Consider the following 15,849-nt stretch of genomic DNA (forward strand, 5'->3'; position numbering starts at 1 on the left):
AAAAATTGTAAGAGATTTTTTTTTTAATGGGCCAAGTTGGTGACTGTGATTTCAGTGTGCGAGGAAAACCGGGCCATTGAGACCATCCGTTTATAGTATGCAGTCTGGGAAGGAAGCTTTTCGTTAACAAGATGTCTCATTGTCTTTTTGCTTTTTTTTACCAGTGTATGTGTTGTGGGTAGTTTGGGGCACTCTTAATTTTGCTGATGTAATGCACTTGGATCCCATTCCTCATTCCATACTTACGTGAATAGAGCCATTGATAGCAATAAGACCACACAAGTAAACCAGGCTTGTAGAACTGTGTTCTTGTGTTCCTATGTTTTCTGTAGAGATTAAATTTAGGTGATGAAATACTCATTGTTTTTGTGGAGCTTGCTGTTGTGGCATAAGCTTGCATGGCCCAAGCAGAACCCTGTATTTATAGCTGTAAGTGAAATGTTCTAAACTATGTTATTTTTATAATCTGTTTTTTTTTCCCAGAAGAAAGCTGTAAAAAAGCCAAGAGCACCTCTACTGTAGAACCTCATGGAGCTAAACTTCAGTGCTGTTATTAGGGATGGAGAGTTAAATCTTGGCCGTGAAGGCTGCCCTGTTTGCCTTTTGCTTTATGTTTGTTTCATATTTAGTTAGATTAATCTATGTAATCATATAAAAGGCTATATCAGTTCACTTTTGCTTATGATACTCACAAGACAGCTGGAGTAGAAATGGACTCCCTTTCCACATTAATGGGATCAAAGTCCTCACTGAAGTATTGATTTATTTGTAGGGGCAGAAGTGTACAAAATACATAACACTACAGAGAGTGCAACAGGAGGGATGCTTCTCTTTCCTGCCACCTCTCCTGTAGCCTCTGACATACAGCTGTCAAATACAGACACTGCTAACTCCACATTTCTAGCTATCCATAGATACTTTTTCATGGCACTCAAATACTACAGAATGCAAAGGCTATGGAGCTTGGCTTCTCTCTGCTGACAGGAAGAACTGGTTCAGGGAGGTGAACACTACATCCAACCCTTCTCTGGCAAAGCTCATTGTGCCTTGGGGCATTTTACCTCTGTGGGTGGCTCTAGCACTTTCTTTGCTGCTTTTACAGGGATAAATACCAATGCAGGTAGCTTTACTCCTGCTGACGCTCACATGAAGTTCCACAAGGAGAGACTTGAGAGAGTGTTGAGAGTAAAAGAAGTGGCTTTTGTATCACCAAGTTAGGCTTAATTTTTCTGTCACTGTTGTCCTCTGCATGGTTGATCTTCATTGCACAGGATGCAGTTGGTTTTGCAGCCAGGACATCCAGCAAAGTTTGGTGGATTCATGCTCTTGATGAGATTTAGTGAGAAAATAAAGCATGCAATAGGAGAAGTTATGAGCAAGGTAATTGTTCATAGTATGAGTCATGCTTAGAAATTCATGGACAAAATACATGTAGAGAGCATTATCGTTTTTTATGTGTGAAACTTGGTAAGAACAAAGTAAACAAGTAGTCCATAGCAGATTTTGGAGGTACATCTATTCTACAGTGTCCTTGAAAAGAGAGAGCTAGTGTGTCAGAATAAAACCCATGTTGATTTAAAGGTCAGAATACATGAAATAAACTCTGTCAGCAATGACGGATTAACCAAAGAGTTAAATTATAGTTAAATTTGCAGCCTTGTCAAGCAATTTAATGCTACATTAATGAATTTTGTAGACAGACTGTTTTGAATAGAATCCTTTTTCATCAGATATTGCACATATGCTTTCTGTGTTTGTCTAAAATAAAACGTAATGAAACAGCTAATAAAACCCCAATTTATTTGTTTCCTTTGAGAAATAAGTTCTTAACATGCAACTACTGTTCTTTGTGTTCTGTGTACTCTTTCTCCCCTTTCAGCGTGTACATTTTTTCCAGTGATCTGTTATTAAACTTTTTCTTTCCTCTTACTTCCAATTAAAAAAAGAAAAATGTTTATATATGTGTGCAGATAGTCAGGTCAGCATGGGGGGAAACCTCCTAAAACATTCTCCTGCCACTCTGAAATTGCACAAGGACCTTTTACAACAGTAGACCATATGGCCTGGGAAGCAGAATGATAAGAAGGGAACTGGGAGAAGGTACAGCTTTGTCTGTTTTCTCTTACATTTGACCCTCAGATGTGATCAAGAGAAGGGAACAAATTGTGACTCTGCACATGTTAAGTTCTGAAGTGTTGTTGTTGTTTTTTTCCAGGACTTTAAGAAAGTTAGAGGGGGAATAGAGCAAAACTAAACCAGTCTACCAAGAATTGACAAGTTTATACTGCTTGAAATAGATAGATCAAAATTGTTAATAGCTGCTCATCTCTTCGTGACCTTAGTGCACTGTGTTCCATTTTTTTGGCACTCAACCTGACCCCCAGGTAGCAGTTGTCTTATTCAATTAATAGCTATACTAAATTTTATTTTTGCTGTTCAGGTCTTTGACTCCTTTAACACCAAGAACTAGTGTAAACTACCTGTGAGAAGATGCTGAAAAGCAATGCTGTCATTGGTGCCTATAAAGAGACTTGGAACTTATGCCTAAATACCATGCTCTGTTTATTTTCTAGAACAGTGATGATACTTGGTTACAGAAATTTTTTTTCTTTCTTGTTTTCTGAACACAGGACCTTGGTGATGGTTATCTTAGTAAAACACAGTTCCAAGTAAGAAATAGAAACCTCCCACCAGATCTGAAGGAGAAAAACAATGATAACATTGAACAAACGTTATTTACACATGTTGAAGTAAGTACAGATTTTAGACTTCTGTGTTTATAAAATAAATCATGAACAGGACTTTTTAAAATACTATACTGTTTCCCTCCAGAAAGATGTCAGATCTTAAGTTACAAGTGGCGCTTAATTATTCTTCCTACAGTTGCTCTTATTCATGCATGCAGCTATATTGGTGATGAAAATTGGGAGGAAATGGAAAGGTTCCATCATCTCTTATGTATGTATTTCCCTCATGGAAGGATAATATTTATTTGCACATTGATTCACTAACATTAAGGAAACTTTTTTTGGTATGTGGAAAAAAGATTAAACATGAAGATTTAGTTATCTCAGAGGTAAATATTAATTAAAAAATAAAGAAAACTTTGAGGTTAATAATCATTTGAAGTGATATTTACTAAATAAGTTGTGTATAAGAATTTTGTACTCAGTGTATACTTTTCTACTGTGGAACTAACTTAAAATACTGAGCAATTTTTTGGAACTGTTGGTGGGAAATAAAATAGATTTGGTGTTCTTGAAGGAGAGTAAACTTTTTTGTTCCAGAAAATGAAAGCCGTTCCTTAAACTTGGGGTGAGCTGATCTGAATGATTATTTGCTTGTTTGATTCTGCATCAGACCTCCAGGTTATTGACTAATCAAGATAAAACCAGTAGAAATTCACTCCCTTGTTATGTTGTTACCATAAATATGAAAGCAAATCTTGGATTATAATTGACTGAAAACAACGTATTCTATATATTATAAACTATTGAATAGGTGGACATGCCATATTTTCCAGTTACCTTTTCCTGCAACAATTCTTTTTTCAGCAGCACACAGACTTTATTCCCCACCCCCCACCCCGGAGAGTCTGGTACAGGGTCTGAAATCAGATTGTTTTGGCCTGGTTTCTGAACAAAATGGCATCTAAAACAGTCATGCTGTCTGTTGGTCTGTGATGTAGTAATTTCTACTGATTTTTGATTTCACTCACACGTTTCAGCTGTATTTTAAAGAGGGGTAGATGTCAAAAAGTATTTGCTTCTTAAAAATCTTGTGAAAGCAGATGGCTGGCTAGATGAAAATGACTTTTTCTGGCAGGTGGTAGTCTGATCTTTCATGTTCTGTTTGGCTAGTCAGTGCAAGTACAGGACTGGACTAAAGCAGCACCTTGGTCCCTCTGAGTGCCCTGAGGAACAGCTAGGGTTCACATGCCAGAAGTAAGCTGGAAACAAGACATGGTTCTGTTGCCAATAAGACAACTTGTTTAATACACTGAAAAAAAAAAAAAAATTTTACAAGCCTGTTGCTGGTACTCCAGCTTTGATACGAATTGGAATCCATATAATCTTTAGAATCATTATCTGTAGTTGTTTGATAAGTACCAATTATAAACATAGTATGTAGGTCACCTGAAAGGTAGCTGAAGCATTTTAAGTTGTTGTTTAATTTAAATTCTAGTATTTCTTAAAATGAAGGCTAATATCAATTCTTCAGAGCTTGTTACTTAATTGTCACTACGACAGCATTTGTATACTTCAGCCCTGACTTGTAAGAACAGATGACTGTTTATATTCAAAATTGCTCTTAACGATTGTGACTTTTTTTTAATAATGAATCGAGTCTTCATTACGGAGTGTATTTTAAAAGAATGTCTTGTAAAAAGCTATTGAGTCCTTCTGGAAAGAAGTATCAGCTATAGAAAAACTGTCACAACACAAAAAAGGCTTCAGAGCCTGTAACATACTGAAACAGAGTCTTTAATATACTGAAATATAATAATAAACAATCTTCAATATAATGAAATATGATTCCAGGCCAAAATATGGTTTATCAAAATACTGATATTAATAATTACCTCTTGAAACATTGTGAAAGATTTTCATGTTTTGAATCATAGAAATGGCTATGTTAAAAGAGACCTTGAATGTTAGCTGGTCCTCTTTGAGAAGAAGCCTTTGTTCATGTTGCGTAGTAGCGGTAAAGATGAACGGTGAAGCAAGAGAAAGGTCTTAGAAAATTATGTAAGTTATAAGACATGAGGGTGTGCATAAGAAAAAAAATGAGTTTCCTCTCCAAAATATTCACTGCGTAATAGAGATTATGTCAAATATATATTCTGAAGGGTAACCAGGCTGTTAAAGTTACTTAATCTAGAAAATGGAAGAAGCACATCAATAAGTTGGAAAATGAAATTTCCTATGGATACGTGAAGTAAAACTATATATTTAACACTAAGAAGAAAGATGGAAATGGTGACTGTAGAGGGGTAAATTTACTCAAACACAGCAGTGCATGTATAAGATGCATCTGCTTTTCCACAAATGTTGAATGTCAGAGTCCTGTTGCACTAACAGCCTGTTACTTAAATAGGTTTTGTTTTTGTAAAAGTATATGTTGCACCCATAAATCACATGGTGTTATGCAGTTACTGCAAGCTCTTTCAATAAGTTATTGAAATATGTTCTGATGAGTAGAATTCAGCAAAAGTTGTGGTCTTGGTAGAAGTTGGAAAGGTTTCCACTGGTTATATGCCTTCAATATTTAGCATTTTTTCCTTAGAAAATTTATAAATTTATTTTTATATAGTTCAAGTCTAAAGGAGCGCTAGATAAAAATTTAAATTTCTTTTGGAAAAAATGTGGCCATTGTCTGATACTTGCATATTTCACAATTTTCAGTTTCAGAGTTACTGTTATGATCTAGTGTATTGTATCTCTACAATTTGTGTCTTATTGAGATATTTCCATCTGTCAGTAGTCTGATCTTCTCCTTCAAGGTGTGGTAGGATATATGATAAATAGTTTTATGTAAGATAATTAACTAGGAACGGTAAGAAAGCAAAAATAAGGGAATTAAGGTCCAAGTAATCAATATCCATTTTTAGGAACAACCAGTGTTGACAAAAAGACAAGGAAAAAAATGTACTGTGGTATATGACAGGGCATAAGAAGTTTCTCCTGTTCCTGGGAATCCAGTTCAGAGATTGCAAATAGAATGTTAGTTTTGGCAGGCAAGGTGAAAATTAGGGGAAAAATTGGAAGACAGATTTTTGAAGCTGGGTGGAAATACAGGAAGGTTATCCATAGTGAGGCTATAACTCCTCTTTAAGTAATTGAACCAAAGACACATCAGGGAAGAGGTGATGTTGAATAAATCAGTGAGTATATACTGTTGTAGCAAAGAGTACGGTTAGGATGTTGAAACTGCAGAGAAGCAAAATTATTACTGTTCTGTTCACTCTTAATCTGTGAAGATATTGAAATGTAATGATACTATACAGGAAATACACAGAATAGCTGAAGTAACTTTATTCAAATAGAAAATCAATTGTCGGTTACCACAGTATCAAGAATGTGCTAATCTTATTGGATCTCCAGAGAACCTGATAAAATGATTTGAAAAGTTTATTTCAGCTTATTGGTCATATGGACAGTTAACGTTTCCAACTTTCCATCTCATTGTCTGGTATCTAAATATTTGGAGCCTTCCTGGCGAAGGAGTGATGAATAACTATGTATCCTGGTCTTTTCTACAGAGCAGTCTGTATTATGTGGTATGCTTGGTTCCATTTATACAAGTTGTGTTTTCATCTGAAAACCAAGAATAAAATTCTGTGTGGGTTTCTTTCTGCTTATTTTAGATATCTGCAATATAGAGCTTGTCACTTAAATCTTTGTTTCAGCCTGAGGAGGTAAAAAAGCATTTTTGGGTATAAATCAGTCAACCTATTTTAGGTGTCGTCTTTAGGAGAAGATAAGTCTAAAAGTGTCTGTTTTTCTTCACTGATGATCAAGGGAAGCTAGATGGTTAACCTCGATGTAGAAGTTTGCATTTTGTCATGTAAATCTCATACAACAAAATATGGATCTGAGCTCATTAAAAGCAGTAGTGATTTTTGGTGGTGACTTCACTGAGGCCAAGATTTCACTTTGACGGTAAAGCTTATACTTAGTTGAGGACTGTCTTTTGTAAAGTAGCAACTCGCGAAAAAAAAAAAAAAAGGATTTAAGGAGAAACTGTTGGAGCATTGGCTTAAGCTTTGATTGAGATCCTTACATTGAGACTGTCATGCTTGTGCAGTGGAACGCTGTGGCCTTTGTGATACTGGGGGTCAGAATGGGCAGTCACAGTCAGTACCTGTAATGGTTCTGCACATGTTAGTGTGCCAAAGTACCACCATTTTTGGGGGGTGGGGTAAGGGTGCTGTGAGTTGCTATATTCTAGCTCCTGTTGGAACTTCTTAACTTGCACAGGGGTTCCTGTATTGCAGGTATTGTGAGATACTAAGGATCACCTGATTGGCAGTAAGTTGCTGTAATGGGAGGCAGCCTGCTCTATAGGACCAGCAGGAATACAGTGGAACCTAAGACCAGGTTTGGGAACCACTGTGCTGTACTGCAGCAAGTTGGCATGTTATCTAGTATGAAGCAGGTTTTCCATTTTCTGGAACTTGGAGGCTTCTGCTTTGCACATAATAGTTAATTGATGATTTCTTCAGCTCATTGGCAAGCCTGCAGAATTCAGACTGTCTCCTTCTTATCTTTTTGCATGTCAGTGAACCTTTGATATCCGCTAGTTTCCAGACACACTCTTGCTAATGCCTGAGCTGTCCTAGGCAGTAGAGGTTACCTTATGAACTCACATGAGGACTGTAAAGGGTGTTGGGAGCTGTGAGAAGGCTCACAGCTTTAAGTGGGTACAGTATAAGCATCATGAGTTGGATTGTATTCTTTATATTGAAATGACCCTTAACACAAGCTTAGGGGAAGGTAAATGTAAAAAGGGTTTATGTCCACATAGGTGCACTGACACTATAAAGCAAGGTATCTGGAGACAGGTATGCTTAAATGCTAATATCTTCTTAAAGCAGTTTAAGAAAGTTTCTCTCTGTACTTGGCAGTAACTGGAGCTGTCAAGCTATTTATCTAACCAGGTGCCTGGGGATGCTGTTTTATGCAGACCCTATCTTTCCATTTGCCATCTTACTAGAAAAAGATTGAGAATGTTCCTCTGGAATGCCATTCTCTTATTTCTGTGGATTTAGTTTCATCAAGATGTTTGTGTTCACATCCAGATTGGTAAACAGAAAATACTAATGACATTGTGACTAACCATAAACAAACTTTTGACTGAGTTCGTGGAGAACACCCTTCTAACCAGTGAGATCAGATTCGGTCCCTAGGATATGAGCTGAAGAGCTCATAAATCTTTTAGAGTATCTTCCAATAGAATAAAAATAGCATGAGATGCAAAGCAAGGAACTGATACAAACACACAGTGCCATTTGAAAATTTTTAAGTTGCAATTTTGTTCTGGTTAAATTTTGATTGAATCAGTTGTTGTCTTTCTGTGCTCTCCTGACTTTATGCCAAATGAGTGTCAGCTATACTTTTCTGCAGACAGTATAAATCTTGTGTAACCACCATACTGTGTTCTGGCTAATTCAGCCACAATCTTCAGTGTATATTCTTTCTTGATCAAAATCAAATCTGTCCTGCCAAGGGTTCTGTCAGGATTTGTATCAATGAACATGGAATTGTGTCTTCTTTTGTATAACTTATCTCATATGTGGAAACATGTTTCAAATATTTCTATATTGACAATCTTATGTTACCCAAATTTATAAAAGAGATTCGTGTAAGTTGTTCGTCACAAGCTCTTCATGGAGACTGGATGCAATGATGACCAGCTGTGGGAGGTAGCAAGTTTGATGATCTTAACCTGGGCTTGGTTTTGAGGGATACTGTGGCACTGGTATCTTGACTGTGAGGCAGTAGCTTCTGCTTCCACTGACACTGGAATCTGACCCTTCTATATTTGTGGGGTTTTTTTCCCCCTTTTCAGTCATCCTCTTGTTTTCTAGTCAAGGTACATCACAGTGAACAGAATGGTTTTTCCTCCCTATGACTGAAACTGTTCAAATGCTACAAAGTCATATTTCACTTACTTTATTATGAGCCTAGGTAGCGAACTGCACTGAAATGATGCCTTTCATTCTAGACTTTAGTATTTACCATCATCCAACTCCAGCTTTTGTTAAGTGCTGTGTAGACATATTTTAAGCAAGAACAGAACAATTACATATATTGTTACGTGAATTGTTGATAAGATGAAAAAATACTGTACAAAATTAAAAATGAAGATAGTCCTGCCTCAAAGAGCTTATATTCTAAAAGAGTAAAATAGGAAAATCTGGATTCACTTTATGCATTCTTTTTGTTTGTTATTCAAATAGCTCAAGGGAAGCAATAACTTGGAGTAATAATTCTCTGTGTGTGGTTTGTCTCAGCTCTTCTGGGTATTGCAGAAGTGAGTCAGCGTGGAACCATTTCTGAAGCCAGAGCCATTGCTGCTTTATGAAGGAGTGGGCAGGTTGGGAATGTTGAAGGTCTGTTAATATCTAATGTTGCCTTTGGAAAATGAGCACTAGGCTTCACAAACATGTTGATTAAGTTATGTATTGACTTTTATGTGGACTCCGCCTTTGCTGGCAGATGTTCGTTAGTTAGTGAAGAACTGCCTGATGGAGGACGTTGGAATGAGTCTGACATGTTTCTTGAACTTCATAATACCATGTGATTCGCTGTTCTGCTGTGCTGTTCAGTTTATAACAACTAGGAAATTAAAATTCTTAGTAATTATTAATCATTTTTTTCTCTAAACAAATCCAGTATTTTTAGAATTAAGAACAACAACTTTTTTTGTGCGAAAGTAAATAAGATGAACTCAGTGTAAACATTTGCATAACCACAGTATTTGTTGGATGGTTAAAACATGTGAAGTGAAAACTCAGCAGACAGTACTTAAGGAGTAAAATGTAAATACATTTAATGGAATCCAGCACTCACTGCAGAAAATAATGAAAGGACCTTAGTAAAGAGGGAGAAAATCAAGTATTACATACTCACCAAAAACATCAGTTTGTAATGAATGATGAGAACAGTGCAGTTGCTCAGAAACAGGTGAGTTTACCCCTGCTCTTTTCAGTAGTTTCCTTGTTGCTCTGAGAAGGGAAATAAATCATGTTGCATCTGTATTCAACCCAAAATATGTTCCCTTGAAAAACTGATATGGGGAGCTTTGGTAGCTTTGATAGGAAGGAAGTATTCTAATTTCAGTTTGTCTCGGATCTACTCAGACCCTTTTCATCATGCTTGGCTTCCTATTCCAATTCCATTAGGTCTCCTGGGAGTGAGATCTTCCTTTGGTGCTGCTGCCCAAAATGTTGCTAGTCAGCCTTAACTGCGCCACAGTACATGTCTGTGCCCTGTAAGTCTGTCTTAGCCAGGCCAGTGTTTGGCCCCAACTTCCAAATTCCTTAATGCTTCATTGTCTAGCATATGTACCAGCAACCTTTTCAAATGCCAGGTCACAGAAGGGAAATCCAAATTGTTGATGGAAACGTGTAAAAAATAAGAAGAAACCACTTATTCTAAGGAGATCTGAAGTGTGTTGCAAAATGCAGTGAAGATGCTTGTGATTTTGCTTAAAAATGTATTAATCTGAAATTGGAATTAGCCTTTTTTAAACCACAAGAAAATATTCTGGTGTGGATTTTATTAACTGTTTTCGACATGAAAAGGCTTGGCAAAAGAGTGACATTGTTTAGAAATATCAAGGCTGGAAGAAACTTTGGTGTAGACATTACACCCCTTCCTTGAGCTGGAGAAACCTCAATGAAGGAAGAGTGCTGTGGCGACAGAAGTCATTTGAATCCCAGATACATCCTGCTTCTGGGCTCTTCATTGATGGGATGCCTCAGTCTTCAAGGAAGAGCCTAAATGCTTCTGCAAAGTTCTGGAGACATGGGAAGTTTTTGTCTCCCACGCACAGACCTTTGTCGATCATTTTCAGTGTGTCACTTTGGTATCCTGGCAGTAGTTACATTTAGTTTTCAACAGCTTTGATGACATACTGTTGGCTTGACTATCATTGTGGGTGGTGGGACTCTGATCTTAATTCTCTATCTTATACATTCTTTGATTGCTGTTCTGTTTTACCCAATAGGATATGCTTAATAAGTTTTCACAAACCTTAGAAATTATCTCAGAGCAAATATATAAACTAATTATGAAGCTTTTGGGAGAACTGAAGCAGCACATTGTATGACCTCCAAAAGTGATTTCTTTTTGGTTTAGATGTTAGCATAGAGTGATTTCAACTTTTTATCTGCTATCTTAGTATTCAGAGTTGTCGCTTAATATTAGCAAATAAATGCTACATCAAACACAGAAGAAGATGCTCTAATTCGGATTTGGTAACTGAATGTGACAAGTCAGAGTTACCAAGGTTGAAGGCATGATGTAATCCTAGTAGAATGTCTTCCTTCTGCAGTAAATAAACCTCCTTTTCCTATGGAGCACAGGTTGAGACTGTGGTAAGTGAAGATGGTTTTTCGAGAATCTGAACTTTGAGACACTAGTAATACCACTGACAGAATTATTTATAAGCTTCCTCATTTGGCCCAATGATCCTGTATTATAGATATTAAAAAGCAGTATTGTTATTCTGTTCTATTTAGTGCGTTTTTTTCATGATGTCCAGAAAGTTGTTTTGAAAAATTTATAAAGGTGGTTGTAGTGCATCTAGACAAAAAAAAAAAATCCAGACTGAAGTCTTTAAACTTTAATTCTTCAAGTTGAAATTTAATTGAATAATTTTTAAGTGTGATTTAATTTCATAAATGTACAATCTGTCTTTTTTTATGTGTACCTTCTTAATAAATTAAGTCATTATTATGAGATTGTAAAAATTAATTTTTAAAAATGGTGCCAGAGTGGACTTCAACAGCAGTTGTCTTTGCCCTGTAAATTATGCTGACTAATTTACCTTAAAACTGTAATTGCTTATACAGCAGAAGTATCTGAGAAATGTACGCCACACATTCAGATAGTCATGGGCTGTGTGTTTCCCCTCTTAATTTGCCAGGGTGATGTCTTTTTTTCACAAGGCTTCATGGTTTTTGCATCAAATGCTTGGATAGCCACATGCTTGGCATGCCTTGATACCTGGGCAAAACATTCAGAGGTTCCAACTTCTACAGTTTTATGAGTGGAAAGACTTGTGAGAAGTTAAAATCTGTTTTTCTGTTTTCAATTTAAAAATATTACTGTAGTAGTCTTAATAAGAAAAACTGCTATAAAAATAGACATTTCTTGTTTGTTGTGTTACTACTTAAAAAAAAAAAAGTTCATTATACAGTGGTCTGCTGTTACAATGTATTGTTGTTGTTTCCCCCCCGTTTTTTTTCTCCTCCAGAAAAAGTTCAAATTGAGCCACCATGAGTGGAAGAGGTACTGAAGTGATGGGCATATCAACAGTGCTTATGGTGGCTCATATGGCCACACTGTGGCATCCTATTATATTATTTAATATATTAAAACTAATGTGTCTTGTAACATAGTACCATTGTGGCATTTCCTAAGCAGTGCTGTACTTGGGGATAATGGGGATGAAGAGTTTTGGGGGAGCATACTAGTAAGATGCGATGATTCTTCATCACGTACGAGCAAGTAGGTGCCAAATACTTGCCCAGTTAAACCTCTAAAACTAGATTGTTCAGGAGTTTGAACAGGCTGAACACTACAGCATTTTTACTCAGTACAACTCATAAATGGGGACAGGCATGTGGTTAAAAGCTCACTAGAATTCATGAAAGACCTACATGCATTACTCTGAATTTTACTCTCACAGTTTGCTTTATCTCTAAATTGTGTGCATTTTCATATTAAGATTATACGCTTTAGGATTCAGTAGAACACGATACATATTGGTGGTACTTGTTCAGAATTGATTAATCACCGAGATACGCAAAATGCAAAAGGATTATGCTCCAAGCACATACATTGAAACTGACAGTGATTTTAAATATAATAGAAAGAAGATTAATGTTAAAATTCTTCCATTCCTAAAAACACTTCTTCATGTGTGTTTGGAGTAACCTGGTCTTAAGAAGGTAAAGGAAAGGGATTTTGGAGCAATAGAAATACTTCTGAAATTAATTGATACAGAATTATGTTTTGGTTTGGCCAGTGTGGGGTATGGAGACGTAAGAGAGGTGCCCGAGTCATGAGCAGCATTTGGAAGCCTGGGTTTTAAAGTGTGCTTCTGTTTTATGTCCATACATATGTCCTAAGTTAGTGATGGTGGCAAATAGGGATGGATGGAGTGAAGAAGAATGAGTCTTGCTCCCAGCAGTCTGGGTGGCATTGCCGCACCAGCATGATGGGCGGTATATGCTGTGCCAGGTGTAGATTAGTTTGCTCCCTCCCAGAGTGGTGAGGGAGTCCTAAGGGAGATTGCAACACCCTAATCATAATTTCAGCATTTGGCTGCTCCAGGGGCAGTCTGGTGATGCACTGCCCTAACTCTGGGCAGAGCATTGTCTTTTTGTCCAGACTGTATTTTTCAAGTGTTTGACATTAGCTCACAAACAAGAAACATGACACTATAGTATTTGTCAATACTGTTTTACCACAAAGGAAACAAAATCACAATCTAGGCAATTGTTAGCATTTTACTTTTATGGTGAACCTCAAAATACTTCATGTTGCCAGTCTTGCATATATGCCTTCCCTTGTTTCTTTTAAATTAAATTGTACTGGTACAGTGTTATGCTCTAATTTTCTAGGGGCAATGCTCATCTGTATTGGAGCAATACTCTTATTTTGGCCAAATGCCTCTATTTTGTAGCAGCATTGTATGATTCATCTTTCAGTGAGTTTGGATTATTCTCCTGCAACACACAGGTCATGTTGGCTTGGAGCGAATATTGCAGTTTTAGGGCCTTAGCGTGAGCAGTGGCTTCCTGAGAACCAGGAAAATGGTCAAATTTCCATATGTTGCTGCTTTGTAGAAAATTCATTGCTATTGTCCTTTTAGCTGTGAGGTCTAACTGAGTTTTGTTTGCTCCCCAACACCATCTCACCATCATTGTCTCTGAACTGGTTGCATGGGTCACTCTCAAGATACATGAAAAAACCCTTTCCTCCCCTTTGTTACAAAGAACAGTTATTACTTCCTACTCTGGAAAAAGATGCAGCCTTGTACTTTCTTTCTGCATGCTAAATCTTTCTATACCACAAATCTTATTTGTTAGCCTTATTAATTAAAAAGCAGCCACTGCTGGTTTTGTCTTAATGCTGTAGAGATTTAGCTTTCTTCTTGAGGTTGGAATGTAGTGTTCCTCGAGGACATTACAGAGTTATACTGGGTAATCAGTGTGTGATTTTGAGGCCTAGTCCTTCCTAGATAAAACTAAGTAGCGTTGAAATTGATTGAGATTTAGGAACTTATGCTGCAGAAAAATGCTTTGTTGTCAATAATAACAATAACTTATCTTTCCTCATACAGACAAATGCACAGTGAGGAGACACTGCTTTCTTACCTTTTAGTAGTCAAGTCTTAGTATATGTCCTTTAAATATGTAGCTTAGCTATGAAAAGAAGACTTCTTTTCATACTGGACTGGTACTCAACATGATACTACCAAAGCAAAGTGTTAAAATTTCGTACTAATGTGATTATGAATGCCTCAATTTCAAAATTATTATTCTAGTTTACAGCAGAAATGAATTTGGTTCTGTGAATTTGTATGAGATACAGGTGTTTTTCTGAATGAGCAAGACAATATATCTTTCATACATAGCAGGTATTTTTTACTTGAATTCAGCTGGTTAATGTTGTGTAATCTTTCTGCCCTGGTTTGCCAGGGACTAGTTTAGACATGCCTATTGACAGTTTAGATGAGACACACTTACTTCTACTGTATACAAGATACTGAACACACATTCTAAGCAAAGGGAACATTGTTTAAATGTTCATATATGTTTGGGAACAGGAAAATATACTGCTTAGCATGAATGGGTGTCTGTAACTGGGAGTATTTTGCTCAATAGGTATCTTTTTGATGGTGATCTGTGGTGGTAGCAATGAAAATAAGTAATTTGAACTGACTCAAACCTCTTTTACCATTTTGCTCTGAATTCTGGAGGAAGACATAATGTCATATGCTAAATAAGATTTAAGTTTCCTTTCTGAAAAAGAAAACAAAAAACTCCTTGGGATCATGAGGTGGACATTTCTGTGGGATAAGTGATTAAGATGCAGAAAGACAGACAGCTCTAGTATAAAAGAAAGCTGTGTCTTGTAAGAGGTGAAAGGCTTGTGCTGTAGGTAATAGGTCATACTTTGTAATGTAAACCTTGTGTCCATCTAGTGATTTTTTTAATAAGATCATTAGTATTTATTTCCATCTGTATTTTGTATTTTTCCATATTTGATAGCTTGCCAGTAAAATTTCTTTCCCAGACAGCTGAACCTAGCTTGCAGACTGACAGGGCACAAAAAAAACACCTTCAAAGGAAAGTACATTAAAAAGCTTAGAAATCACCAGAAAGCGTTAACGGCTCTGTTGGCTGTTACACAATGGGATGCAGGAATTGCAATAATGTTCTTCTTCCATCTGGTGCCTGCAAACTTGCTGTTTTCAGAGGCATTCATTGCTGTAGCAAACTGTTCACTTATTGATTCATGTGTAGTTGCCCATTATTCTTTGGAAAAGACTTGGGTTGAAATCGGCTCAGTTCTGTGTTATAAAAGTGCTTGGTGTCAAACACGTTACAAGAAGATGTCAGTCCAAATGCAAATATCATCAAATTTCAAAGCATCTCCACATGTTGTATATATTTGGAATGTACTGTGAAGGTGTAGTCCCAGGAGTGAGGATCTTGACTGACAATACTCAAAGGAAAATCATGCAATATCTGTGCCAAAATGTCTGTCTTCGACTAAAATTTCAATTTCCGTTTTAAATTTCTTGGCTTATGTTAGCTAACATCCCAGCCTTAAATTTCCTTATTTTCTTAGAATCTCTGTAGTTATTTTCTTTGTTACATCTGGACTGGTTAATTTTCAGGACTGTGAGATAGCTACCGACTGGAAGTTGTGACTCTGAGAGGGAGGAATGGTTTTGTGAACTAAAGGATGGGAAAGAGCTGGAGCTGGCCCTTTTCACTCCCAGTAGCAAAAGGAGACAACCTTACTATGGAATGTGCCTCCTCATTTCCTTATATTGGTTGCCAGTTGGGGCAATATTGGGGTTTCCAGTTTTGTCACTTTACTG

General features: G+C 36.8%; 1 protein-coding gene across 6 annotated transcripts in view; it reads left to right on the forward strand.

Annotated features, from left to right (window-relative positions):
- The window catches only part of ATG10 (autophagy related 10), a 96,009-nt gene that overhangs the window by 4,480 nt on the left and 75,680 nt on the right, over window positions 1-15,849 (forward strand). For all 6 annotated transcript variants that reach the window (XR_011323476.1, XM_069777673.1, XM_069777674.1 and 3 more), the window contains exon 3: window positions 2,631-2,750. Coding sequence is in view for 5 of the 6 variants with exons in the window: in XM_069777673.1 (XP_069633774.1) it covers window positions 2,631-2,750 (120 nt within the window). In the remaining variant the exon portion in view is untranslated. The remainder of the gene's footprint in view (window positions 1-2,630; window positions 2,751-15,849) is intronic.

The sequence above is a fragment of the Haliaeetus albicilla genome, chromosome Z, assembly GCF_947461875.1.
Source record: "Haliaeetus albicilla chromosome Z, bHalAlb1.1, whole genome shotgun sequence".
In the NCBI taxonomy this organism is placed as follows: domain Eukaryota; kingdom Metazoa; phylum Chordata; class Aves; order Accipitriformes; family Accipitridae; genus Haliaeetus; species Haliaeetus albicilla.